Source organism: Coniosporium apollinis (assembly GCF_000281105.1).
Source record: "Coniosporium apollinis CBS 100218 chromosome Unknown supercont1.38, whole genome shotgun sequence".
NCBI lineage: Eukaryota > Fungi > Ascomycota > Dothideomycetes > Coniosporium > Coniosporium apollinis.
Window position 1 is genome coordinate 66,160 of NW_006913300.1, and position 25,255 is coordinate 91,414.

Sequence of the window (25,255 nt, forward strand, 5' to 3'; positions counted from 1 at the left end):
CGCTCAGCATAACGTCCTTGTCTCGTTCTGTGATGGCTCCATGCGTGAGTCGGGGAGTGATCGCCTTAGTGGCTGAAAACTCCTTTAGTGACCATTCATATCGCAGCTTCGTATTCAGCTCCAAGCCATTTCCTGGGCACCAGCGCCCATCTCACGGCTTCGAAGGAAGCGAGGCATGTTCTCAGCCTTGCTAAGCCGACTTCAGCTTATCGAAGATCCAGCCACTATTCTTGTTCCAGATGAGGTGTTCAGCTGCGCCGGACGGGAAGGCCTTTCTCAGAATGTTTGCTCCCACGCTTCCCCTCTCTGTATCACCTATTTCTGCTTCAGCGTATGTCGGCGTGTTCCCTCGCATTGAGGCTCAATCATCAACTCTACTAGGGCTCACTGCTGTATCATAATCTTTATCCCAGGATGGTTGCAATCAAGTGTTCGCCTAGAGTGACCTGCTTTCTGCTCCTCCAAGCCACCGCTCTCGTATCTGCGCAAGTCGCTACTCCAACTGCGTCTTCACAAAGTACCGAGTACTCATTCCTCGGCCCCGTGGAGACACTCATCGAGTCAATAGAGAGGTCAGCCTCTCAAGCGGCCACTACAGTTCTTTCAGGAGTTACGGCAGCGTCTGCAACGGCTAGCAGCGCAGCTCAAACTTACACCATCTCCGTTGGAATCGACCACAAGTACAGGCCGGATGTTATTCAGGCAAGCGCCGGCGACTCTGTCGAGTTCCGCTTCTACCCTAGGAACCATTCCGTTGTGCGAGCGGAATACATGTTTCCATGCATACCGTACGAGATGACAGGCCGAGGCAAGGTTGGCTTCTACTCTGGCTGGGAGGCTACCGAGGCTATACTCGACGATGTAAGCGCCGAATGCCCTTAGGGATAGGACGAGTGGAACTTTGCATTCCAACACTCATCGCCGCGACCAACGCTAACTCGCGCCCATAGCCTCCAACCTGGAACCTTCTCATCAACGACACCGACCCGATATTCTTCTACTGCTCCGTTCCGGGCTCTTGCGACGACTATGGCATGGTGGGCGTAATAAACCCGGTAAGTGACTCAGGCATTCTAGCCCCTGACCTTCGCTCATATCTGTAAAGAACAGAACCACTTCGCTAGAGACACAGCGCGGCCTTGCCCTACAAGCAGCCTACGTCCTCAATCCGGGCGACCCCTTCCCCGCCGAAGCATCCTCCTCGATCGCCTCGCTCGGATACGGCTACCCGACTGTTACCCCCGGCTCCTCTCCAACCGGCGCGACAACCAGCCCAACCGCTGCCGCCTCCACCGGCGGCACGAAGCTCGGCACTGGCGCCATAGTTGGCATCGCCATCGGCGGCGCAGTAATCCTCCTCCTCGCAGCCGCGCTCTTCTACTTCTTCGGGCGCAGCCGCTCGTTGAAGCAACAGCTCAACCGGGACTCCGCGACTGTGCCAACCTCAACGTCGCACCAGTTTGCCTCGCCACCCATGTCCCCTGCCCCGCATCACAGCCCGGACATGTACCAGTCCGGTGGCGCGGTGTTCGTGCCCGTGCATCCCAAAGACTATAGAGGTAGCACCATAAGCAACCCGTATGATGTCCCGCCATACTCGGAGGATCCGATGCGCGCTGCTAGCCCGAGGTCGGAGCTGGGCGGGTACAGCCATCCGGGGCCGGGCAGTCCGCAAGGGCCGCAGGAGATGTACGCGCCATTTCCACAGCAGGGGAAGGCGAGTATGTAGGCGAATTTGCTGGTCAAGGGGCGTTTTGATATCAGGGTGTTCGGATTGTGTTGCTACATAGGATTGTACTGCGACGTCCATTTGGGGGGCTGGTGGACTTTGCGCAAATTGATCCCCTTGTGTGTTTAGCCGGCGCTGAGTAGGGGAGTCTTCATTTGCGTGCAACATCTGGTAACCTTTCCAGCTAGTACTGAAACTTAGCACGTTGAACTTCTTAACCAAGTGCCTCGCCATCAAGGCATCCGATCTCTAAGTACTTCCTACGTAAGCATAGTATTACCGTAGCCAAAACAGTACACACGGTTATGATATCTCTGCAACAGACTAGGTAGGCGGTGACTGGTCGACAATTGGAAGTCGGGCTTGGCGCGGTATTTCCGGCCTGCGGCAGGGTCCCGTCTTGAGACATCCACCATGAATCCCACGTCTAGGAAAGGTAAAACCTCAGCACAATCCAGCCTACGCTGACGTCTCTGCCCAACACTTCGCCATATGTGCATTGTACATGGTCACGCACAAGAACAGCGGCTTCGAACCAGCTGCTCCTCCCCGCTCTCCGGTCGATCAACACGCATAATTCGGCGCAATGGCATTCCTATTTGGACGCAACAGACAGCGGGGCAATGCGGAGCTGGTAAAGTCCACAAAGGAGCTCATGCAGAAGTTGTTGCAGGAGGAGAAACCGTCTTCTAGAGTGAGCGTTGCGAGGAGACCCAGCGAGCTGGTCAACAGGCAGCTAATTGCAATCAGCTGGAGGAAGACCTGGCAAGAAATCTGGCACAAATGAAAACTACACTTCAAGGCACGCCAGGTACGACAGCATGGTCAGGCTACGCTGCTTCGAGCTCTCCCCTCCCCGCGTCACTCAAGCTGAGACTCTCTAGAGACTGAAGTCAGCCCCGAGCAAGTCTATCAGCTCGTAAACCTGCTTCTGCAGGAGGACCTCCTGCTCCTGCTCGCCAAGGAAGTGCATAGACTGCCATTCGAGGCCCGCAAAGACACCCAAGTCATACTCTCAAACGCTTTCCGCTACAAGCACTCTGGCAATAACGCTGCGGAACCCCTGGCACTTCACCACATAATATCGAACCGGCCGGAGATAATAATAGCACTGTGCAATGGCTACGAGCGGAGGGAGAGTGCGATGCCTTGCGGCGGCGTTCTACGAGAGGCATTGAAGCATGACGCTATTGCTGCCCTGATCCTCTACGACGAACCAGGCGCGCCTAGAGATCTGCAAGCAATCGACCCTTCTATCCCATCTTCAGGAGAGGGTGTGTTTTGGAGGTTCTTCGAATGGATCGACAAGGGCGCTTTCGAAGTCAGCGCCGATGCTTTCAATACTTTTAGGGTAATATAGATGCAGCCAGCGCCTGGTCTCTTGCACGCTAACGGGCGAGTAGGAAATTCTCACCAGGCACAAGCAAATAGTCGCAACATATTTACAGACCAACTTTGACTCGTTCTTCGCAAAGTACAACACGGTTCTCGTCCAGTCGGAGAGCTATGTTACGAAGAGGCAGTCCATCAAGCTCTTGGGGGAAATCCTGCTTGACCGTGCGAACTACAATGTCATGACGGCATACGTCGATTCTGGAGAGCATCTGAAGATCATCATGAAGCTGCTGCTCGACGACAGACGGATGATCAACTATGAGGGCTTCCATGTATTCAAGGTACAACTCAGATTCTCCTTCACCGCATGCTCGGCTCACGCGCAGTCAACGTTAGGTTTTCGTAGCGAACCCAAACAAATCCGCGGCGGTTCGACGCATCCTGGTCAACAACCGGGCTCGACTCCTGCGATTCTTGCCCACGTTTCTGGATGACCGGACCGAAGACGATCAGTTTACGGACGAGAAGAGCTTCCTCATCAGGCAGATTGAGCTCTTGCCCTCTTCAAATCCGATCTCACCGGCGCAGTGAAGGGATGAGCGTGACGGCGTTTGTGTTTGCATCCCATTGGGCGTTTCTGTAGGGTTCGGCATGGCTTGGTGTTGTTGGGAGTATATTCATAGTCGTTTGTAGAAAGTGCGGCTACCGCAGAGCGTGTGCACCATACATTGATGCCAGAAGAGATCGGAAGTAGCACCTTGGAGTGTTGACTTGTGTCCACTTGCGTACACTTGCGTTCACTTGCATTCACTTGTGTTCACTTTCCTCAAAGCTTAGAGATCTGAATCCGAGCATGCGAGCGACACAGTAAATGCTGACACCTTACCCGCGACGTTCATGCCGTTTGAACAGATCTCGCTGTAGACACGGTGAAGTACTCAGGCGTGCTGTCGCGCTTTACGCATGAACGACGCGTAACGCCAGCTTCGACCTAGATGGCGGACTGGATTCGTGCTGCGACATCTTCCTGATCTGCTACCTAGTAGTTGTGTTCAGTAGGCGTGTGGAAGTCCACGGAGTGACCTCCGCCGTAGCGTAACAACATGGCCAGCCAGCGACCCAGTATTCCAGATTCGCGCATGTCTTGTTCCCCATGCCGTTGAGGCGCGAGGCACTCAGACTTGCTACCCGCAGATTAATCAAGGTAAAGACATGTCCCATACTCCGTACACGGGGCTGGCATGGACAGATGAGGCTGAACTGCAGGGCCAGCCGATGGCGACGCACGCCCTCTCTAATTTAGCGCATCCCCTGCCGCAAACATGCCCTGTCGCTTCTTTCCGTCCGTTGGCTTCTGATCGCGCAAGCCGTTGCCGCAGGGGAGCTGCGACAGCCCGGCTCGATTAACGGTAACTTAACTACTGTGTCAGCTTGTCCCTCCAGCACCGCGGAACATCGTGCCTGCGCTGCCCTCGGTTTCCGGACCACTGTCGCAGCAAGCGCGCGTTGAGACACGCGCCCACCTGCAGTCGCTTCCAGTCCATCCCAGCCCATCTCAGCCCATCCCAGCCCATCCTGCACCCACGCCCGCCCTGGTTTGACGTCATCCACTCCTCTGCCCTTCGAATGAGAAACCAGCAGTTTGCCAACCCGACTCGTCCAAGCTACCTTCACACCCGTCCGCCCAACCTGATGTTGCCCCAGGCCAACCCCTGGCCCGAAGCAAGCTCGCCTCGACTGACTACCGTTGTGTCTGCACGTCGACGCGCGCGGAGGAGGAACAGGGGATGAAAGATGAGGCCTCCCTTGCCGTCGCCAAGTACTCGCACTCCTCAACCCACCGCCAGCGCGTCGCAAGCCGCTCCTAGGCCCGCGTTGCAGCCTACCGAAGGCCGACCGTCATCAGCATCGCGACCGCCTCTTCAGCGACAGAGTCCGTCGATAGTACCCGGCCGAGATGACGAGAACACGCCAAGACCAAACCCACTCCCCGCCGTCGACTCGTCAGTATCGACCGATGACAGCTCAGCAGAAAGCGATATAAGCAGCGGGGCAGATGAGGGCACAGAAGAGGACGAGGTCAGCACAAATGAAGGCGCCGGCCCGTTGAGGAGCAGTCGCCCAGTGCCTGGTATCGAAGAAGCCAGACTGCAGAGGCTGAGAGAAGCTGTTAATGCGAAGCTGTCGCTCGCTCAGCAGCAGGCCAGGTTCGGTAGCATCAACATGGCGGCGAGCACTGGCAGTCTGGGTGCGCGCAGAGTCTCTCCCATCAAGGAGGAAGACCCACGAACCATTTCGCCGTCGCTTGATGCCTCGTTCAGCAGTCCCCTGCCGACTGGTGCCCAAAGCTCCTCCACGCAGTCGACAGAATCGCAACGGACGATACGTGGTAGCGTACCCGCGACACCTGCTCAGCTACCCGTCAGAACTCCTTCGTATCCGTTTCCATATGTTCCTGGCACCCCAAGGACGTGGTCGTCGTCCTTCCACCAGCCCTTCACTGCATTGTCTCCGACAATAGACGCCTTGCACACCCGAGATACGGCAACCCCTCGCGAAAGAACAATGTCCGGTGCGAGTACCCCAGCCGGCTCTGGCGCGACGTTCATGCCGCCCGGAACTTCTCAATCCGCTCTTGAAGACCCAAGATACCCTTCGCCAAACATGTATGACCTGGTTCTTCTTCTAAACTCCGAGCCAGGCCTTGACGCTTGGTGGAGCAGTGTTGTCAAAATCATGCATGAGAACTACGGTGCTCAGAGGGTTACACTCGCGGTGCCCGCTGATGCAGCAGACATTGAGAATGTGCCTTGGGGCCAAAAAGCGACGTTCAATGCCGCTGCTCGTGGAGAGCTGTGGCCACCAAGTGATTCTTCGGAAGAGAAGCTGCCGGATGCACCAAGACTCGACAGTGCTCATAACTCACTTCGAAAGGCTGAGGATGAAGACACTCTGCCGGCTGCTTTCTCGGCTCTTCGGAACAGGCCAAAGCTGGTCTCACGGCATTCCTTCGCTGGACACGAACGTCAGAGGAGGGATCTGTCTACGGAATATGACGGGGCTCCTGCGCGCTTCACGCGGCCCAGAGCTCCATTGAGAACCGTCAGCCATGCGCCTCAAACCACACCCCGCACCGAAGTGCGAGTGAGAAGTACGCCACTTGCTCAGATGGACCCATCGCCCCAAAATCGGCCGAACAGGATGAAGGAGTCAACGTTCAGTGATCCTGACTTCTCAAGTCTTGCTGGCGATGCTGCAACAGAGCCATATGCGGCTGTCTTCCCCGTTCTTCGTGCGTTGGATCACGAAGCGGATGCGCTAATAGACACCACCGGCATCAACCGCATTCTTGAGCGTGGAAAACTCGTCACGTTGACCAGAGACTACTCTAGTCCTGCTCCATCACATCGGAGGGCATCCGATCTCTCTTCGGGCTCTGAAACCGCAGAACTTCCGACGAATCCACCCACCAGGAGTCAGGGCCAGCAGACATTAACGGAACCGAGAGCCTCGCAGCCTTCTCGAGATATCAGAAGCCGCACAACTAACCCGGCGCCATCGACTGGCGTAGAAGTAGAAAACAGGAGGTTGTCCATCAGCTACCAGGAATACGAACAGTTTCCTTCCTCGCCATGGGCACAGTCGCCGGCTCCATCACCAGCCATTCAGGCAGATCCGGAGGATAATCCTTTCTTTGCTACGACGAATGTGGATGAAGAGTCATTCAACCCAACCGAAGTTGCGCAGGACTACTCTCGATTTGACCCGGTGGAAGCCATCGGTATTGACAGAGCAAGCACGCTCACGCATCTGCCGCTGTTTCATCCTAGTCTTTCACAAATTATGGAAGCTGGTAACCAAGAGTCGCCTTTAATCACACCTGGAGTGCGGCAAGGCGCAAGGGACGAGCGCAGGTCAGATGCTACAGTTACTACTGAGCGTAGTGGATTCCAGAGAAGGGCACCGATCGCCATTCTGTCCCTACTTTCGTCCACAGTTCCGTACCCTCAAAACCTGACGCAGAGCCTGAAGATGCTTGGTCCACACTTTGCTACCTCTTTCTCCAATGCCTATCAGTATTCTACGGCTCTTCGCCAACTTACTGGGCTCCGTGTCCGGCGCAGCATCCCTGGCTATCAAGAAGGTTCTGAGTCGATCACTCCAGACACTGCAACTCTAGACAATCTAATGCATCTCGATATTGACGAAATTGCCAGCTCGACTGCCGGCAGTATAACAAGTCCTTCCGACTACTCTGGCTGTTCACGACATAGCCCTGGTGGGTCAATATCAGGTACCCCAGGATGGGATCCTGCGGCCATCGGCTTCTCTTCTAAGCATCCGCTTGGAGATACGCCTGGCCATTTGGCGGGTACTGAGGTAATTGACAGCTACTTTGATGCTAAGAAAAGACAAGGTGGTCACAGGGCTCCGACCAGCGTTGCCAGTGCACTTTTACAACAGGGTCAGCAAGCGGGCAGGAGCTCACCTACTCTTGAGCACCGCGCCCCATCACGGCAAGTCACAATTGCGGACCGTGACGACATAATACCAAAGACTGAGCAGAAACCTAGAAGCCGAGCGAGGGACGAGAAGACGACTTTAGCGGTGCACACGGCTCGAGAAAAGAGTCCAAACCGTCAAACGGAAGTTACCTCTCCGCGACGACCAGGTTTCCGTACTACTCCCTTCTCGCAAGACCAGGCAGACCGGCGGCATTCGTTACTGCACTCGTATGGTGCTGACTTCAGTTCCACATTTCAGTCCTTGCCTGCTGCAACAACGCCTGGTCTCCGTACACCGGGACCCCTTCATTCGCATGGCAGAAGTGGACCTGGCCTGGACACATTTGATATGCCCCCTCCCTCTGAGCGTTTGCTACGAACTATCATCGATTCTTTACCAGTCCAGATATTTACCGCAAAACCCGACACTGGGGAGCTGACCTGGGTTAATTCCAAGTTCCTAGTCTATCGAGGTCAGGATTCGCGGCAAGCCATACAGGATCCTTGGCGGGCAATCCATCCTGAAGACCGCGAGGAGTACATGACTGCGTGGTATAGGTCTCTTAAAACCGGCCAACAGCTGCAAGCAAAAGTCCGGTTGCAGAGATTCGATGGTCATTACCGTTGGTTCTACGTACGGGCTGCTCCGTTGAAGGACAAGAGACAGAGCATAAGGCACTGGATCGGTACGAATATGGATATGCACGAGCAACACATTGCTGAACAAAACTCTGCCCGTCAGCAGGAGACAGCGGCGTCGGAGGCCAAATATCGGGCGCTTGCTAACTCGAGTCCGCAAATCGTTTTTGCTGTCACCAAAACCAGAGGAGTAATCTTCTGCAATTCGCAGTGGCTGACGTATTCTGGCCAGACAGAAGAGCAAGCTGCTGGAATCGGCTTCATGGACTTTGTACACCCTGATGACTTGGGCAAGTGCCGGCTTCCGGCCTTCAACGAGGATGGATCTCTACCTGTGAATGTACCGACAACAATGCCACCGGAATACAGACGATCGCAGTCTTCCTCTTCATCCGGAGGATCCTCGGAGACGAGTCGTACGGTCACAAGCCCTGGACACTCACCACCGTCAGCCATGGAGCTACCGCAAGCGAAGCTGTCTAAACTAGCTAGTACCGGAATCCTCAAGGTGTCTCGGGACTCGGATGGAAGGCCTTCTTACTCCACCGAAGTACGTCTCAGGTCCAAGGACGGAAATTACCGCTGGCACCTTGTACGGATCCTGCTAGCCGAGCCAGTTCACCAAGAGTCGGGTGAAGAAGAGACATGGTACGGAACGTGCACAGATATCAACGACCACAAGCTTTTGGAGCAGACGCTAAAAGAGACCATGGATGCCAAGTCAAGGTTCCTCAGTAATATGTCCCATGAGATTCGAACACCTTTAAATGGCATCACGGGCATGGTCAACTTTCTGATGGATGGCAACCTGAATTCAGAGCAGATGGAGCATGTCAATGTCATTCGGAGCAGTGCAGAAGGCTTGCGCGACCTAATTAACGACATTCTCGACCTTTCGAAGGTTGAAGCTGGCATGATAACGCTTGCATGGGACTGGCTACACATTCGTTCGCTCATTGAGGAAGTCAATGATCTGACTTCTTCTTTAGCCATCAACAAGCGACTGGAACTAAACTATATCGTTGACGAGGATGTTCCTTCCATGGTCAAAGGCGACAGGTTCAGAATCCGCCAAGTCCTGCTGAATGTCATTGGCAATGCGATCAAGTTCACCAAGCACGGCGAGGTGTTCGTTCACTGTAAGATGGCCCACGAGAAGGGAGCGCACCTTTCTGAACATCAAGCGATGATTCGCTTTGAAGTCAAGGATACCGGCAGTGGCTTCAATGAGAAACAGGCCGAGTTTCTGTTCAAGCGTTTCAGTCAGATAGATGGCAGCAGTACCCGACAACATGGCGGTACAGGCCTGGGGCTCGCAATTTCTATGCAGTTGGTTGAGCTACATGGAGGACAGATGAAAGCCAACAGTGTGCCTGGAAAGGGGTCAACGTTCACTTTCTCGATCAAGTTTGGCTTGCCTCATGAGGGAGACGAGCCACCACCTCCACCTGTCACGCCAGGACAAGGACCACGATCTACCACCGCTCCGCCATCCCTGCCCACGCAAAGTCCTACCTCCACGCGAGCTCAAGCTCAGCAGTATGCTACGCCACAAGTCCTCCGGCGTCAACGGATTAGCGACCCACCAGCTCCGAACATCGCGTCTCCTACAACTATCTTCGGTTCCCCGTCGCCCTCCTCCGCAAGCTCCGATCCGTCAATTCGTACTGGCGCAACTAGCATTCGTTCTGAGCGATCCTCGGCTTCTTCCTACGTTTCCGAGCCATCTTTCATTCCAGCGACCCACGTAACACTATCTCCACCGCCAGAATCTCGGGCGAATAGAGCCGAGTCTCCAGCGCCACCGCGCACACCGGCGGGTCTTTCTGCCGCACTGGCACCTCTGATGTACTCGATCCTTGTTGTTTGTCCTCTTGTTTACAGTAGAGAGGCCACTGTCAAGCATATCGAGATGACGCTCCCTAAGACTATCCCACACCAGATTACAGCGCGCGGCGACTTGACCGAATGTCGCGAGATGATTGGTGGCGACGATCCTGTAATCTTCACACATATCGTACTGGTATTGCAGGAAGTCGGGGACATCCTGCCCTTCATGGACCACGTTCTGAAGTCACCCTCTCACTCCTCGACTGCGATCGTCGTCGTCACGGATCTGATGCAGAAACGTGAGATTGTCCGGGCGGCACCGCGGTACGACTATGAGCAGCTACAGAAGGACGGCCGTCTGCTTTTCATCTTCAAACCATTGAAGCCCTCTAGGATTGCTACCATCTTCGACCCTCAGAAGGAGAGAGAACTTAGCACGGATAGGGCCCAGGACAGCGCTCAGCAGGTGGCGGTTACTCAGAAGCAGGTATTCGATGAGATGAAGAGACGGCTCGGCGACAAAGGTGTCCGTGTGCTTCTGGTGGAAGACAACCAAATCAATCAAACGGTACGTAGCTGCCAGCCTTTGACGCTCGATCTGCTATCTAACGCTCTTCAAAAGGTTATCCTCAAGTTCCTCGGCAAAATCAACGCGACCGTCAAGACAGTCACGGACGGGATCCAGTGCACAGATGAAGTCTTCGCCCATCCGCACGACCTCTACTCAATCATATTAGTAAGTCGTTGAAGCGATATCGCCCGAGAACCAATCTAACACCAACAGTGCGATCTTCACATGCCGAACAAGGACGGCTACCAGACCTGCAAAGAAATCCGCCGATGGGAGCGAAAGAACAAATACTCGTACCTGCCTATCATCGCCCTGTCCGCAAACGTTCTGGGCGACGTGTACGCGAAATGTGCCGAGGCCGGATTCAACTCTTACGTCACCAAGCCAATCGACTTCAAGGCCTTTAGCCGCGTGTTGACCAACTTTCTGGATCCAGACGATCCGAGTAAACCTCACGAGTTCATGCGGCCGCCGAAACGGGAGTGAGAACTACTCGTGCAGCGATCTTGTGTTGCGGTGTACTGCATTGGGGCATTGGCGCAAGGCGGGTCAGTTTGGGAAACAATCAATACAACGAGACTGGAGAAACGGCGAGCATTACGCCATCTATTTTTTGCTTTCTTTCCTTCACTCTGGTTTAAGCAGCATGGGAAGCGAGGTGGGGAGCGCATGGCAGCGTCTAACGCAGCATCAAGTCGGCGAAAGGGTCTGCTTCTTTCAATCACACTCTTTTCGGGGTGTTTGAGGGGCTATATTATTGGGGTTCATCTGCATCTATCGAAAATACTTCTCTCGGTCACGATTGGCATACCAGGTAGCGGGTAGCGGCGCGGGCTTGATTGGGGGGATGCTTGTACGCTGTAGAATAGATACTACACACTTCTGATATGGTGCAACTTGATGGCAGAATATTTCCAAACAGATTGACTTGATTGCTTCCTTGAAGCGGTGTGTACTCCTTCTAGCTTCGAGGTGGTGAGTTTGCACAGGGCTCCGTGGCAAGAGAAGATGTACAAGAACGCAGAGGGCAGGATCGGAGCTAACGTGTAAGGCGTACTCATGTCGCCGGAAAATGATTAAATTGCCAAGATCGGCTTAACTGGTGACAGACCGCTTTAAAGAGAGTTTAGCTCAGCCAACTCTACAAGTTATCCTTAATATTACCTTAAGACCATCAAGATTATTAGCGATGTAAATACGTTACGTATCTATACTTTATATGCGCTATATTATTATATAATGGAATTAAATTATTATCGCGTAGACACTATTTATAGCGTCTAAGAATAACAACACCTCATTTTCTGTGTTCTGCGTGTGATTTCATGACTTTCCGGCGACATGAGTATTCCGCGGGATCGTTACTTGATGAAGTCCACTTTACTCAATGCGTCTGCTTGAATCTCCCATATCGGCCGGCCTAGTTCAATGAGACGCTTTCCAAACTGGTCAAGTACACTCTCCACATAGGCCTCGCTCGCCATGGTCTTTTTCTCTCCTGTACCCTCTTCGCCTCCAAATGTTGCACGCTGCCAAGCTTGCTTCCATGTCTCAACTGCCGATTTCGCAGCACTGGTCTCTGGCCGCACGTCAGTCGCGACAAGGTAGAAGGACGATCTTATTGCGTGCTTCCGCCGAGGCTTGAAGAGCCGGATCGAAGAAAACTGGCTAAACAGGTGCAGAAGCTCTGTGGTATCCCATACCTCTGTTTTGTGCAGCAAAATAACCAGCGTTCCCCCAGTTCGAATGCGTTGCAATGCCAAGATCAGCTGGGAAACGGTGAGGCGGAGTGCTTCCTGAAGCTCGCGGTATTCAGCCCTCTGATGCGTTCGTAGTACTTGGCCGTCGCAGAAGACTAGGTGAAATCTGTGTTTTCGGTACGGGCGATCGTTTAGGAAGTTGGCTTGCTCAGGATGCGTGATCGGGATGTTCTTGATGCCAAACTCTTTGGCCAACATTGTGATGTCGAGGTGTACAACGTTGCATTGGGGGGACCGCAAGAGCACCTCGTGGCCGCCCTGAGCGGATGGAAGAGTAATTCCAAATGCTTTTGCTGTGGGGTTGTACTTCAAAGCACTAGCCGTATACCCGCCAGGGGCCATGCATAGATCCAGAATCTTGATATCTTCGTCATCACAAGGTGTTTGGCTGAGCGCTTGTGTGCTGCGTTGCAACTCGTCACCAATTTGGCGCATCATCTCGTAGAACCTAAGAGCAGCTTCCTTTCCAGCGTTATCGGCCCTCTGTCGTTGCTGTTTGAAGTACCCGTCCCCACGTGGATTAGCCCATCCCTGTTTTAGCGGTGTTTAGTGAAAGCATTGAAGTTCTCAGCCAGAGAATGACCTTTTTCCGCAGCTCCTCCAGTCTGGCGAAAGCCGGTTCGTGCTGCAGCAGAAACTCCCTCAATGTCGCATCAGGACTCCGAGCTTTCGAGCCAGCTTCAGCTTCACTTCCGCCGCTGATGGACGGTGAGGAAGTAGAGATCATCGCCTCGACGACAGGAAAACGGGCTTAGGCCGCTTAACAACAGATGATAATCGTAATGGATCCTCTAGCGGATTGAAAATTGACAGTAAAGCTGACGCGGAAAAGGTTGCTCCAAGAAGGTCCGACGATGGATGAAGACAGATCTTTCTCTAGTAGTTCTCTGCCATACTGTATGAGAGGAGGTATTTAGGGGGGAAGGGCGGAAGTTCGAGTACATCTTGGAGGACAGCTGTGCCGTGATGGCGCAGCGTTCAGCCTCGCGCCAGCCTTGCACCATCATCGTCAATCATACCCTGGGTGGTCTGGTTATGCATGCAAGATATCAGGGTTAAACCTGTTAGCTACTGCGGGGCTAGGTTGCGAAAGGCGTTATAGCCTTCGGGAGCGCTCCTGCCATCACTGTGAGTATCTAGGTAGCGAGCTTGCTTGAGTAGGCTCTATTTGTACTTCTTCTCACGTGTCATGCTTCACACTCGCCTGAAGCGGCACAGGTTTTATTAGGGGAGCTTAAGCAGAGTGAACTGTACAGCCTTGCAGAACGCTTGAGATGTTGTCTTGCTGATTCTAGTACTGATATCCACAATGTCTCACGTCCGAAACTTTACTCTGCATGGCCGCATAAATTGAGCCGACTAGACCTTGGCCTTAACGATGCGGCTTCTATCTACCGATGTTGTCTACCTGGATCTTACGATCTCTGCCAACTTTAACACCTCCGCGCAGCAGAATGCCTCACGCCTTAACATAAGCGTCAAACCACTGCACGGCCTGATAAAACGCCTGCTCCTTCGCGAACCTCTTCTCCTTGTTGTCAATCTCCGCCCTTACCGCGAAGCCGTGCTCGACGCCCGAGAACAAGTTGATCTGGTACGGCACGCTCATCTTATGCAGGATCTCCTCCGTCTCATGTCGCTTCTCTGCGGGAAAAATCGAGTCCGTTTCTGCGCACGATGATCATCAGCCAACACCTCCATATATCCCTACCAGCCTCTCGACCGGACACTCCCCACGTACCAGCAGCAGCAATGCTCAACGGCCCCTCAATACCCCTCAGCTCATCTGCCTCCATGAAGCTTGGGTGGGCCGTATAGCCCGCGTCTAGCTTCCCCTTCTTGAGCCAGCGCGCAACGTACTTGCCGCCGAAGCAGTAGCCCACGCCGCCGATGGCCTTGCAGCCCAACTCTCCGCGCATGTGCTTCAGCGTCGCTTCGATGACGGGCTCGACGCGCGAGGTCGGGTGCTTGTTCAGCCAGCCCATGAAGTCGTGGTCGGCGGGCCGGTTCAGGGGGAGAGGGTCGCCGTGGAAGAGGTCAGGCATTACGACGAGGTAGCCGTTGGCGGCGAATTGGTCGGCTATGCTGGTTTGGGGGGAAGGTTAGGATTGGGGCTTTGGTGGGTGCCGCAAGAAGGCGACTTGGGTTGGGGTTAGGGTTGGAGTGTGAGAGAAGGGCGGTGTTGAAGCGGGTTACGGGCGTACAGTTGGACGTTGATGAACTCGTGGCCGATCACGTCCGTGAGGATAAGGACGGCATTATGAGTGCTCTTGTCTTTGGGGTAGGAGAAGTAGGTTGGCGCTTGGTGAGATGCCGTCAGTACGCCAGTCGCTTTCGTAGAAGTGATGATGGGTGCGCTCACTGTCTCCGACATTTTTGATCTCACCCACTGCTTCCCCTTCATGCTTGACGCCGATTGTGCAGCATTGGGCTGGTGGATGGGAGGTCATTGTGCGCGGTTGGAAAGAGGAAAGATGGCAGCAACAGCGGAGTATCAGACTCAGAACGACGTAGAGAGACAGGAAAAACGTAGTGTATTTAGGAAACTGACGTAGCCGGAAGCTGTTCTCACATTCTCTTACATATGTAACCCGAGGGGCAGATGGATATTGCCCCGCCAGTGTCAACTAGAGGCCATGTCGAAGAGCCCTCACGGATCTGGTTGGATCTGCCCCGGTGAGAGAGCTCGGGAAACCGAAAAATGACCGATCTCCGAAGGCGGTAAGAAAATGACTTGCAGCATGCCAAATCAGATTGATAGTTCGGTTGTTCAATGTACTCAAGCAATATCACTGGCGAACGGCCAAACATGGGGTAGTTACCAATGTCACAATGCAAGAGATTGTAATGTCGCTGCGTTGGCAAAAGCTCGAGGCTGCGTTGACCTCACGAGCAGGCATGGGGGAAGGTTTAATCTATCTGAAGTTAGCAGCCAAGGCCACGGCGGATGTCAACCAGGCGACAACGAAGCGTCATCTCATTTTAGATCTTTAGAAAAAAGAGGAGGGGATCTTGCTCGTAGAAAGTAACTCGCTATGTAAAATCCAACCTCCTCGCAGCTGCGCTTCCTCCTATAGACCAGCTAGACGATCAAGTATAGACTGGTCAAAAGACTCGGCCCAATGAAGAGTCCAATCCAGAACATGACGTTCCCCAGCACGTTCTTCCCTTTCATCAGCCTGGTCCTGCTCAGCGCCGCAAGCGGCAGCTGCGCCAACTGCATCGCAAAGAGGTATCCCCTGACCTTCTTGAAGAGACACAGCATAACAAGCTCATGCACACACGCCGAGAGCAAAAACGTCACAAACATGGCCGCCATCTTGCTAAGATGGAACGCCGAGATCGACGAGTGATAAACATGCCTCAGCAAGAAATTATGCACCGGCCTGTTCCAATCCCTCGCGTACTGGTCCCAGGAGACGCTGTTCCACCAGTCACCGTAGAAGCCGCGGTCGGCGAAGCGGGTGATCTCCGCTAGCACGTTGAGGACGCACTCCCAGATGACGTACCAGGAGAGCAGCTGCTCCAGCAGCAGCGGGATCAGCATGTCGCTGAGGATCCACGGAAACTCGTTCCAGCGCTCCTGCAGCGTCCAGCCGGCCTCCTTCATCCGGACTGTCTCGGCGACGGGCGGGTAGATGTAGGCTTGCGAGATCACCATCATAACCCAGATGACGCCGAAGGTGGCTGCCGTTTTCTCCGCGACGTACCACCAGTTGATGTGCTCCTGTCTGGGATACTCGAGCTCGTACACCAGCGTTGGCAGACACGTCCAGTCGGCCCAATTCCAGAGGGTCAGGTTGTTCGGGTAGCTGTTCGAGGTGGTGGTGCATTTGCCTTTGAGTTCCTCGGTAAGGACGCGGATCTCGGAGCGGATGATTTGCTCGAAGGCTTGCAGCTGGTCGAGATCGAGCGGCTGGCCGGACTCGATGGCGGTGGCTATTTCGGCAATCTCAGACTTCTCGGTTCGTAGGTTTGTTGATGTCTTTGATTCGATAGAGCGGCGGCGTTGTAATAGACCCTCTCTTCCTGATTGATCTAATGATGTAAACGAAAACGCCCGAGTAGGGCTGTGTGAGGGTGATATCGGACTCGCTATTGGTTCTATCTTCTCGAGCCGCTTTAGCTTTTGCTCGAGAAGGGCTCTGCGGCGGTATACTTGGGATACTACAAACGAAAGTTAGACAAGCCAGCTAAGACCACGTGCGACGCGCAACTCACAGTAGCCATTGTAGAAAGAATAACTGTGCTGTTTCATTAGGAAGACCATAGCATGAAGCACAGTGAAGATGGTATGAGTCCAGGGCCACTCCCGGTACCACGTCCAACCGATGATGGCGAAGAGGTAAAATGTCTGCCAAACGTTCTGTATTATCCAGCCAGAGCTGTTCCAGCGCAGCCAGTCCTTCAGTATGATCCGTTGCAGTACCAGCCCGAACGCTGTTGCACCGCACATGACTCCATCAGTGAGACCGAGCACCAGGAGGTCGCGGTCGAACATCATATGCAGGAGCTCTGCTCCTCCGAAGACGGTGCCATGAGCCCTCCAGTTTTGCGCCGCTACTCTGAGCAGCAGTCCACCCATCACCAGCCAGAAGAGCGTGAAGAAGCCATGGAAAGCCGATCCCGAACTCGCAGGATTCTGCCGGTCGAATGTGGTGAACCGCCGGGTAAATATGAGGTCTCGGAACTGGTTTTGCTTCCTCGCATGCTCGGAGTCTCCAGCTTCTCGTTGTATGCCTTGCCGAAGCACTTCACGTATCTCCGGATCCTCCGCGGTGAGGACGTACCGCCCTTGGTTGGTCCTCTCCACGATGACTTGTACGCTCTTCCGCCGTGACCGCAGGAGCTCCTCTGACTTTCCGTTCATGGACGGTGCTCTGACAGCTTCGTACGATGGGCTGCTCTCGCTGCTGACGGATGCGTTGGCCTTTCCTGCTAGCATGGTCCCTTCTTTCTCCACTCCCGCGCCCTTACTGCCTTCAACGATAGCGGACGGGTCCGGCCTGAGCTCATCATAATCTTCTTCGTCGGATATGCTGGAAGGCTCGGCACTCCAGTCGTCGCCACTATGATCGGTGACCGTGAGACGCGACGCGTCGAGAAGCGGTACGTCAGGGGAGGTACTTGTTGACGCCATTCCGTGGAGCCGCTAAGGTAGTCGAGTAATGCCTGCAGACGATGCTGTAAGGCATGCCCGCCGATGCCGCTTTGCTTTCTTGGAGAAGTCGGGCTGATTAAGTAGTCCGAGGAGTAGCAACATCAGTTTCCAGAGCAATAGCTGCGGCTAACAGGCAGGCTAAAGAAGCAAGTGATCTGTGAATGTTTGGTCGAATTCTTGCATGTGCTGATCAACGTGTCCGGTGCCATCAAATAACCTTGGCAGTGCAGCTCCAGAAATACCCAATAAGGAAACCCGAGCGAGCCCAGCTTGCACGTTCCTCAAGGCAGACATTTAAAAATTCACATCGACGCGTGTACAGGTCTGCGAGCAGGTTGAGGATAGAGAGGCGCACGCAGATTTGACCGCATCCATTGCTTTGTACAATACTCAGGCCAGTCCATACGCATGTGATCACAACACGTATATATCCCTTATTCTCGCAAACAGATCCCCATTAGGAACAACACCAGCAAATGCCCGCCCCGCAAGAAGCCTAACACCGTGTCCAGAGAACCGTGCAAAGCTCTTGATCCGCGTCAAAATCATGCAACAGGCATCAAAACATCAAACGACCCCGTGCCAACCTTACTCATCTTACCCATCACAATCCTCGCGCTGGGATTCTTCAGCTCATCCCAGTCCTCCTCCAGCACCGCATCCCTCAAGAAGCCCACCGTAGTCTCAAAACTCATCTTCATGAACGGACTAACATTGCTCTTCAATCCCATGCGGCTGAAGGCCGTGTACCCGCCGCCACGCGTCATCGTGTCGGCGATGAGGTTCAGATGGCGGTGATCGACAGAGATACCGTGGCCGCTGAAGACAGCGTGCATTTCGCGGACGATGTTGGCGCGACACGCTTCGACGCCGTAAAGGCGCAGCATAGCGGCTATGTCGTTCGTGAAGAGCTTGTTCGGGTTGATGATGTTCTGGAGTTCTGCGTCTCGCATGGCGATGAGATTGACGCCTTCGGTCATGACAATCGGGACTTCGACCTCCTTATCAGTAACTGGGTCCTTGGCTTTGTCGGTGGTGTACAGACAGGCTGATAGGCCCGGGATGGCTTGGATGACCGCATCCCGGCAGGCGGTTTCGACGAGGTTAAGCATCAGTATCTTGGCCGTTTCGGCAGAGTACTCGAGGGTGACCTCGCACCACTGGCCACTCTTGTCGTCGAACTCGAAGGCCACGACGTCCTGGTTATGCTGCTTGATGCGCGATTCGCGTTCTTCGGGGTCGTCCTTCGCTGGTTTGTCCTCGGCTTCGGATTCATCGCCACTAGTGCCCTCCTCGCTTCCACCATATGCCTCATCCTCCATGTCAACGTCTGGTGACAGCTCTCTACGTCCTTCAGCAATAATGGCTTGCTCTTCTTCGCCTGGGGCACCATAAGACACTTGCTCGCTCCGGTTCTCTCGTTGCTTCTCATTCGTCGCATCGTCATCCCCATCATCGTCTCGATCAGCGTCTCCGCCTTCCAGTTCGGCTTCTGGTCGAGAAGGAGCCTGCTCGATTGGACCGGCAGACTTGCCAATCTCAGGTAGTGCATCTGATTTGGCTGCCGCCTTCAGTGTCTTCTCGTTTCCTTTCTTCTTAAGCTCGGCTCGAGTGAGCTTTTGCAGACGAGGGAGGAACTTGAGCTCGAGAGCCCTCACCACGTCTCTGATCTGAATGGCGTACTCCTCCATGTACTCGTTGGATGGGAAGAAGTCAAGTCGAATTTTGTAAGTCTTGGCTTCATGATACGCAATGCCGCGTCCAATCCGCTCCTTCACCGAGACTTTGTCGATGACCTCCGCAAGAGAGAGTCTACTGATGCCCTTGGCGAAGTTCTCACCTTCCTCCTTCGTAGCTTCGGGGATGAGATGAATCGTCATTGAAGGGGTGCGGATATTAGCACTAGCGGTCATGACAATCTCACGAAGACGTGGAATACCCAGCGTGACGTTCTTCGCGGAGTGACCAGCCAAATGGAACGTGTTCAGCGTCATCTGCGTAGAAGGCTCGCCGACGGATTGTCCCGCAACGACGCCTACGGCCTCACCAGCTTCCACTACCGACTTGAGGTACTTGACGTCCAGTAAGGCTTCAAAGTTCTTCTTCTTGACACCTTCGGCGCCCTTAATGCCCTTTCTCTTGTCTGCAATCAGCTTGTCCTTGTTGTCGTCAATATACTTCTTCTTGGCATTGTAAAACTTCTCAGATGTGCTACCGGCGAACCTAGAAGGAGCGAAGACGGACAAGGCTGGATCCTTGGCTGCTGGGTCGCCAGTTTTTCTAACGGCTTTGACAGCAGATTTGTTCCACTCGCTCGCCTCGTCACTCCTGATGTGTGCGTATTCCTCGCCGATACCCAACGACATGTGCGTGATCAGGAAATTCTCCGCGAGAAATTTGAAGTCGTTGAGATACTTCTGCTTCGTAACATCGAGACCGTCCTCTCCGTAGAGGAACTGGATGATGCTACCGTCGGCATCGCGAACCGATGTATCGTAATCGACCTTGAGGCCCTCCATGCCTTTGACTACACAACGTTGCAGGTAACCGGAGCTGGAGGTCTTAACAGCCGTGTCAATCAAGCCCTCTCGGCCCGCCATATGATGGAAGTAGTACTCCTGGGGCCGGATGCCCGTCAAGAATCGATCGACGATGTAACCTCCTGCCCTGACGCTAGGCTCGAAAGGTTTGAAGCACGGCAGCGTCTTTCCGCTGACCATCGTGGGAACACGTCGGCCTTCCAAGACTTGTTGACCGAGATTGCAAGAAATGAGATTGGCATTGACTTGGGAGCCCTTTGCACCAGTACCCGTCATAGCCTGCATCTGGTTTGCCGGGAAGGGTTTCACGAGACCGTCAGGCAGACAAGCGCTGGTGACTGCAGAGGATAGCAGCCGTGTCGAGCTATTCATGACTTGGTCCAGACCTTGTTGCTTAGTATCGTCCCTTAGGACAGACTCAAGCCTCTTTCGCAGTTCGGAATCGTTCGAAGTGAGACTTCTGTCGTCGACTGAAACATACTTGGCTGCGACCCTCAACCCTACATTGTCAGCGTCTTTCAACTGCTCCTTTCGGTTGCGCTCGCCCTCTTCGGTCAAGATCAGATCCTCAACACCGCACGAGAAAGCGCGCATGTGAAGAAGCTTGGTGAGTAGCCGACCCAGGACGCTGAGAAGCCTGCCAGCAACAGTGTGACCGTAGGCCTCGTAGACAGCATTGACCAAGCCACCGCCGGCTGGTCCGATCTGCGACTTGTCGAGGATTCCGCACAACAGTTCACCATCTTTGACGATCACAATCTGCTCCTCGGAGTTACTACCCCAGCGATCCGCTGTCGTCTGTGACTTCGAGGTAAGCGTCAAGCCAGGGTGAGTTGATGGCTTGATGTTCATCAACACTGTGCTGATGACTTGCTTCCCTGTCCACATCGGTTGCGGCTTGAGTATCGCCGGCTTCAGCGTCTCCAGCCGACCGGAAGAGGTGTGATTACTCTCGGGCCTAAGACAGGCATATAAAAGCTGCTGATAGTCCTCCCGGTTGAACATTGTGTCCTTGTTAGTAAGCGCGACACCCATCGAGATGTGATCCTGGATCAAACCTCTTAGCGGCTTTCCAGCGGTGCCTGAGAGGTATTGATGATCTGTGTCCGCTACAGTGGCTGCTTCGGCTCTGGCGACTTCGTTCTGCGGAAAGTGCATGTTCATCTCATCTCCATCGAAATCTGCATTGTAGGTGTTGCAATTGGCGTAGTGCATGCGAATCGTCCTCTCACCAGGAAGAACTCTCGCGCGATGTGCCATCATCGACGGCTTGTGTAGCGTCGGTTGCCGGTTCATGATCACCACGTCGCCGTTAGTGAGATGCCTGTGCACCTTCTTATTGCGAGCACCGTTCACATGAGTACTTGATGGCGCAAGAAGCTGGTTAGCTAGTGCCTGGCGTTCTTCGTGGTTCTTGAGCTTCAGATTGATAATTTGACCGTTCTCGTTCTCAATTGCCACAGCGCCGGGCCATCTATCCGGTCCGTTGATCACGGCTTCCTTGAGGTCGTAAAAGTTGTGATTCGTCACCGGCTCGGGGTAGGTGAGTTTCTTTGCAAAGACTGGCGGCACACCAATCTCGTTCGTCTCAATGTTGGGGTCCGGAGAGATGACACTACGAGCAGCAAAGTTGACACGCTTTCCCATCATGTTTTTCCGAAAGAGTCCCTCCTTCTTCTCGAGCTTTTGCTTGATGCCGTCTTCGTTGCGCTTGCCAGCCGCGCCCTGTATCGGATTCCTATCTCGATCGATGAGCGAGTTGACTTGGTCCTGAAGGTTGATCCAAGCGTTCTGAAGGTCGTCAAAACCTCGCATCCGGTATACCGGCTCCGCAAGACCTTGCATCTCCCGGTTGATCTGAGCCATAGTATCGCACGTCTCAAGGATTCTCCGGTAGTGAGAGTTGTCGGCGTTTTCCGCAATCGCATCGTTGCCTGTCTTTGCTTCTGGCCTGTACTTGTTGGGTGGAACGAGTAAGGTATCGATGAAAAACATATCCGCAGAGACTTGGCGGCCTCTTGTTCGCGATCGAGGACCATACACCAAACCCATGATTTCTGCCTCTTTCTCGAACAGCAGAGTGAGTGCAGCATGGACTTCACCCGCGCCAACGAATTCCTGCTTCGCGTCCGGCTCGGCTTTTTTGGTCCTGGAAGTAGCAGCTTCGGTGGCCAGTACACTTCCTCCAGCTACGTCATTGTCAACGTCTAACATCTCGACATCTTCATTTTCTTCTTCCGAAAGTGGACTACCAAGGTCGGCCACCCCCTCATCTACCATGCCATTGACAGGCTTTTGTTTCAGCGCCGCTCGCTGTCGCTCAGCCAGAACAAATATGGGATTCACAGCTTTGAATCCACCCTGAATCATAGCTGCCTTTTGCTTCGGAGGTAGCGGCTTCCGGAATATCTTGACGTATCTGTCTTTTCGCAGTGCGGGTGAGATGCCTTTACAGGTACCACACTTCCTGCTTTTTGTGATGTCGGCTAAGAAGTTCCTGATGACGGTTCTTCGCTCCTCGCTGACTGATTCGATCTTCGAGGCAGACCACTCGCCCCTTCTGCGGCCGCCCGCCTCCTTGATTGCCCGCCGTGTGAAGGCGTTTCGCTTCTCAATCACCGCGCTGCTACCCTGACCTTCCTCATCCTCGTCTTCGCTCCCGACTCCAACTTGTGCGCCGTCATCGCTCTCTGCACCGTTGGTGGCAGTGCCCTGTTTGTCCGCTTTTGTCCTCCGGGGAAGCACTTGGATTTGCTCAAGATCCTCTGCCTCTGCAAGAAGACCATAATGTAGGAGCTGAAGCTTGCAAATGTAGCGGTTGACCTCGACTGGGTGTAGCTTCAGGCGGTGACAGTACACGCATTTGGCGCGGAGAAGGCGGAGGACTTGGTCAAGGAAGGAACAGTGATAGACGCGTACTGGCAGTTCGACATGTCCGCAGTGACCGGGGCAAAGGTGCTTCTGAAGGTTGCAGGTCGCGCAGCTGTAAGCCGGACGTGAGGTTAGCTGCCGCTGGATTTTTTCTGCTTGCAAGCAGCCTTTGCGCTGGGGCAAACTCACGGTTTGTCTCCAAAGGCGCCTAGAGCAGGATCGTAGAGACCGCCGGGAACTGGATGTAGTAGCGTATCAAAGGTGCTCGGATTTGTGAGCCTCTTCACTGAGAGGGCCTTGATTTCCGCCGAGGATAGAAAACCGAACTCCACGCCCGATATGGCGGACGACACAGGCTGGGAGATATTCATGGCTTCCACACTCCGCAACAGTGTTACCAGTCAGCGCACAGGACTCGTACGCAGAGCTTAGGACGGATTTGCGGCTCTCGAAGTTTTTCGAGATGGCCGCCGAAATTCTGCCGCCAAGGCTTCCACCGCCTTCGGTGCCCCTTCTGCCTTGTCACTTTCAACTTCTCGACATCACATCCACCTCCCGCTATCACACCACCAAAATGTCTACGTCCACGTCTACGAAGCGGCCTCATCCAGGCGATGGCGACCTTCCGGACGGCAACAAGCGACCGCGCTCAAACAATGCCTCGCCCGCTCCGCCCAGCAAGCCGGATATCGCAAAGCAGATCGCCGAAGCACGCGCGCGTGCCGCAGCACTGGTAGCAGCTAGATCCGCTCCAGCTCAGCCTGCTGCTCAGCCTGCAGCTCAGTCTCCAGCAGATGCGGCGCGCGCAAAGATCGAGGCCATGAAGGCCAGAGTCGCGGCCGCGACGGCGAAGGCGCAAGCACCGACTCAGCAGCGGACCGCATCCCCCATGCCTGCATATCAGCCTCCGGAGTTCGACGAGGGCCTTACAAGGGCAAGAGGCGGCTTGGGCATCGGGCTGCATCCGGCTCTGATGGGGGATGTTGGTCAAGCTGGAGCGAAGGGCAAGCAGGCTATCCAGCCGAAATTCGCAACGACCATGGCGAACAGGCGGGCTGAGTCGCCGGTGCAGAGGCCGGGAAAGGAGAAGAAGCAGCTTGACCTCTCCGCACCCAGTCTGGAAGAACTGAGGAAGGATCCTAATTATGATGCCAATCTTGCCGCGCAGTCTGGGCTCAGGAATCGGCGTTCGAGGCAGCTTGTCTTCAACCAGAAAGGCAAGTATATCGCACAGGCCAGCGCTCTTCGCCGTCAAGCTGCTCTCGAGGCTATGAAGAGGCGTATTGCCGAGCAAGCCAAAAAAGTGGGACTGGACGAAGACAACGAGAAAGCGTTCCTTGTTCCTGCTCCTCCGGACATTGAGTGGTGGGATGAGAACCTTGTGGATGGGAAGGACTACAGTGTCGTTGAGGACCCCGGGAAGATCAAGGTCGACACCGCCGACTCCATCATCACCCGCTACATCCAGCATCCCGTCCTCCTCGAACCTCCGCAAGAGAAGAACATGCCGCCACCAAAACCCATGTTCCTCACCAAAACCGAGCAAGCCAAGAAGCGCCGCCAAGAACGCAACGCCAACCACAAGGACGAGCAAATGAAAATCCGTCTAGGCCTAGTACCGCCGCCGCCGCCCAAAGTCAAGAAAAGCAATCTCATGCGCGTTCTCGGTGAGCAGGCCGTCAAGGATCCCACGGCCGTCGAGGCGCGCGTAAACCGTGAAATCGCCGAGCGCGCTGCCAAACACGAGGAAGAAAACGAAGCTCGCCACCTCACGCACGAGCAAAAACTCGAGAAGCTTGCGAGAAACCAGGAAGCAGACGCTGCGAAGGGGATTCAGGTTTGCGTGTTCAAGATCGACAACCTCAGCTTCAAGAAGCACAGATCCAAGATCGACATGAATGCAAAGCAGCTGGCGCTCACGGGGATTACCATTCTGCATCCGAGGATGAATCTGGTGATCATCGAGGGTGGGCCGCATGCTGTCAAGTTCTACAAGAAGCTGATGCTGAACCGCATCGATTGGACCGAAAATGCTATGCCTAGCAGTGTTCGAGAGGGGAACAAGGAGGCCGAAGCTGAATTCCTCCAGGCGACGGACGAGAAGGGCGAGCTGAAAGACCTATCGCACAACAAGTGTCAATTAGTATGGGAGGGCGAGGAGAGGGCACGGGCTTTCAGGCGATGGGGTTCCCGAGTCTGCGAAACGGACACGGATGCCAAGGACGCGTTGAGCAGGTCTAAGATGGAAAACATGTGGACCCTGGCAAAGAGCATGAAATGATCTCTCTGAGCATTCCTGGCATCTAGCACGTAC

General features: G+C 54.4%; 8 protein-coding genes across 8 annotated transcripts; 4 read left to right on the forward strand and 4 right to left on the reverse strand.

Moving 5' to 3' along the window:
• Positions 1-414: 414 nt before the first annotated feature.
• Positions 415-1,729, forward strand: W97_07375 (uncharacterized protein; the record flags this gene model as incomplete). Its single annotated transcript, XM_007785005.1, has 3 exons — positions 415-861; positions 951-1,055; positions 1,106-1,729. 3 exons carry the CDS (start codon positions 415-417, stop codon positions 1,727-1,729), a joined length of 1,176 nt encoding a protein of 391 aa, XP_007783195.1.
• A 586-nt stretch (positions 1,730-2,315) lies between these two features.
• Positions 2,316-3,655, forward strand: W97_07376 (conidiophore development protein hymA; the record flags this gene model as incomplete). The annotated part of the gene is made up of 5 exons (XM_007785006.1): positions 2,316-2,423; positions 2,480-2,540; positions 2,614-3,080; positions 3,133-3,405; positions 3,461-3,655. The coding sequence occupies 5 exons, from the start codon at positions 2,316-2,318 to the stop codon at positions 3,653-3,655; spliced, it is 1,104 nt and encodes a 367-aa protein (XP_007783196.1).
• A 1,203-nt stretch (positions 3,656-4,858) lies between these two features.
• W97_07377 (uncharacterized protein) lies at positions 4,859-11,095 on the forward strand (the record flags this gene model as incomplete). The annotated part of the gene is made up of 3 exons (XM_007785007.1): positions 4,859-10,606; positions 10,661-10,774; positions 10,823-11,095. 3 exons carry the CDS (start codon positions 4,859-4,861, stop codon positions 11,093-11,095), a joined length of 6,135 nt encoding a protein of 2,044 aa, XP_007783197.1.
• Positions 11,096-11,970: 875 nt separating this feature from the next.
• Positions 11,971-13,096, reverse strand: W97_07378 (uncharacterized protein; the record flags this gene model as incomplete). The annotated part of the gene is made up of 2 exons (XM_007785008.1): positions 11,971-12,900; positions 12,953-13,096. The coding sequence occupies 2 exons, from the start codon at positions 13,094-13,096 to the stop codon at positions 11,971-11,973; spliced, it is 1,074 nt and encodes a 357-aa protein (XP_007783198.1).
• A 732-nt stretch (positions 13,097-13,828) lies between these two features.
• W97_07379 (uncharacterized protein) lies at positions 13,829-14,819 on the reverse strand (the record flags this gene model as incomplete). The annotated part of the gene is made up of 4 exons (XM_007785009.1): positions 13,829-14,037; positions 14,111-14,454; positions 14,574-14,670; positions 14,732-14,819. 4 exons carry the CDS (start codon positions 14,817-14,819, stop codon positions 13,829-13,831), a joined length of 738 nt encoding a protein of 245 aa, XP_007783199.1.
• Positions 14,820-15,451: 632 nt separating this feature from the next.
• Positions 15,452-17,509, reverse strand: W97_07380 (uncharacterized protein; the record flags this gene model as incomplete). Its single annotated transcript, XM_007785010.1, has 2 exons — positions 15,452-16,536; positions 16,591-17,509. 2 exons carry the CDS (start codon positions 17,507-17,509, stop codon positions 15,452-15,454), a joined length of 2,004 nt encoding a protein of 667 aa, XP_007783200.1.
• Positions 17,510-18,075: 566 nt separating this feature from the next.
• On the reverse strand, positions 18,076-23,312 carry W97_07381 (uncharacterized protein; the record flags this gene model as incomplete). Its single annotated transcript, XM_007785011.1, has 2 exons — positions 18,076-23,053; positions 23,131-23,312. 2 exons carry the CDS (start codon positions 23,310-23,312, stop codon positions 18,076-18,078), a joined length of 5,160 nt encoding a protein of 1,719 aa, XP_007783201.1.
• A 203-nt stretch (positions 23,313-23,515) lies between these two features.
• W97_07382 (uncharacterized protein) lies at positions 23,516-25,222 on the forward strand (the record flags this gene model as incomplete). The annotated part of the gene is made up of 1 exon (XM_007785012.1): positions 23,516-25,222. The coding sequence occupies one exon, from the start codon at positions 23,516-23,518 to the stop codon at positions 25,220-25,222; it is 1,707 nt and encodes a 568-aa protein (XP_007783202.1).
• Between the last annotated feature and the right edge of the window lie 33 nt (positions 25,223-25,255).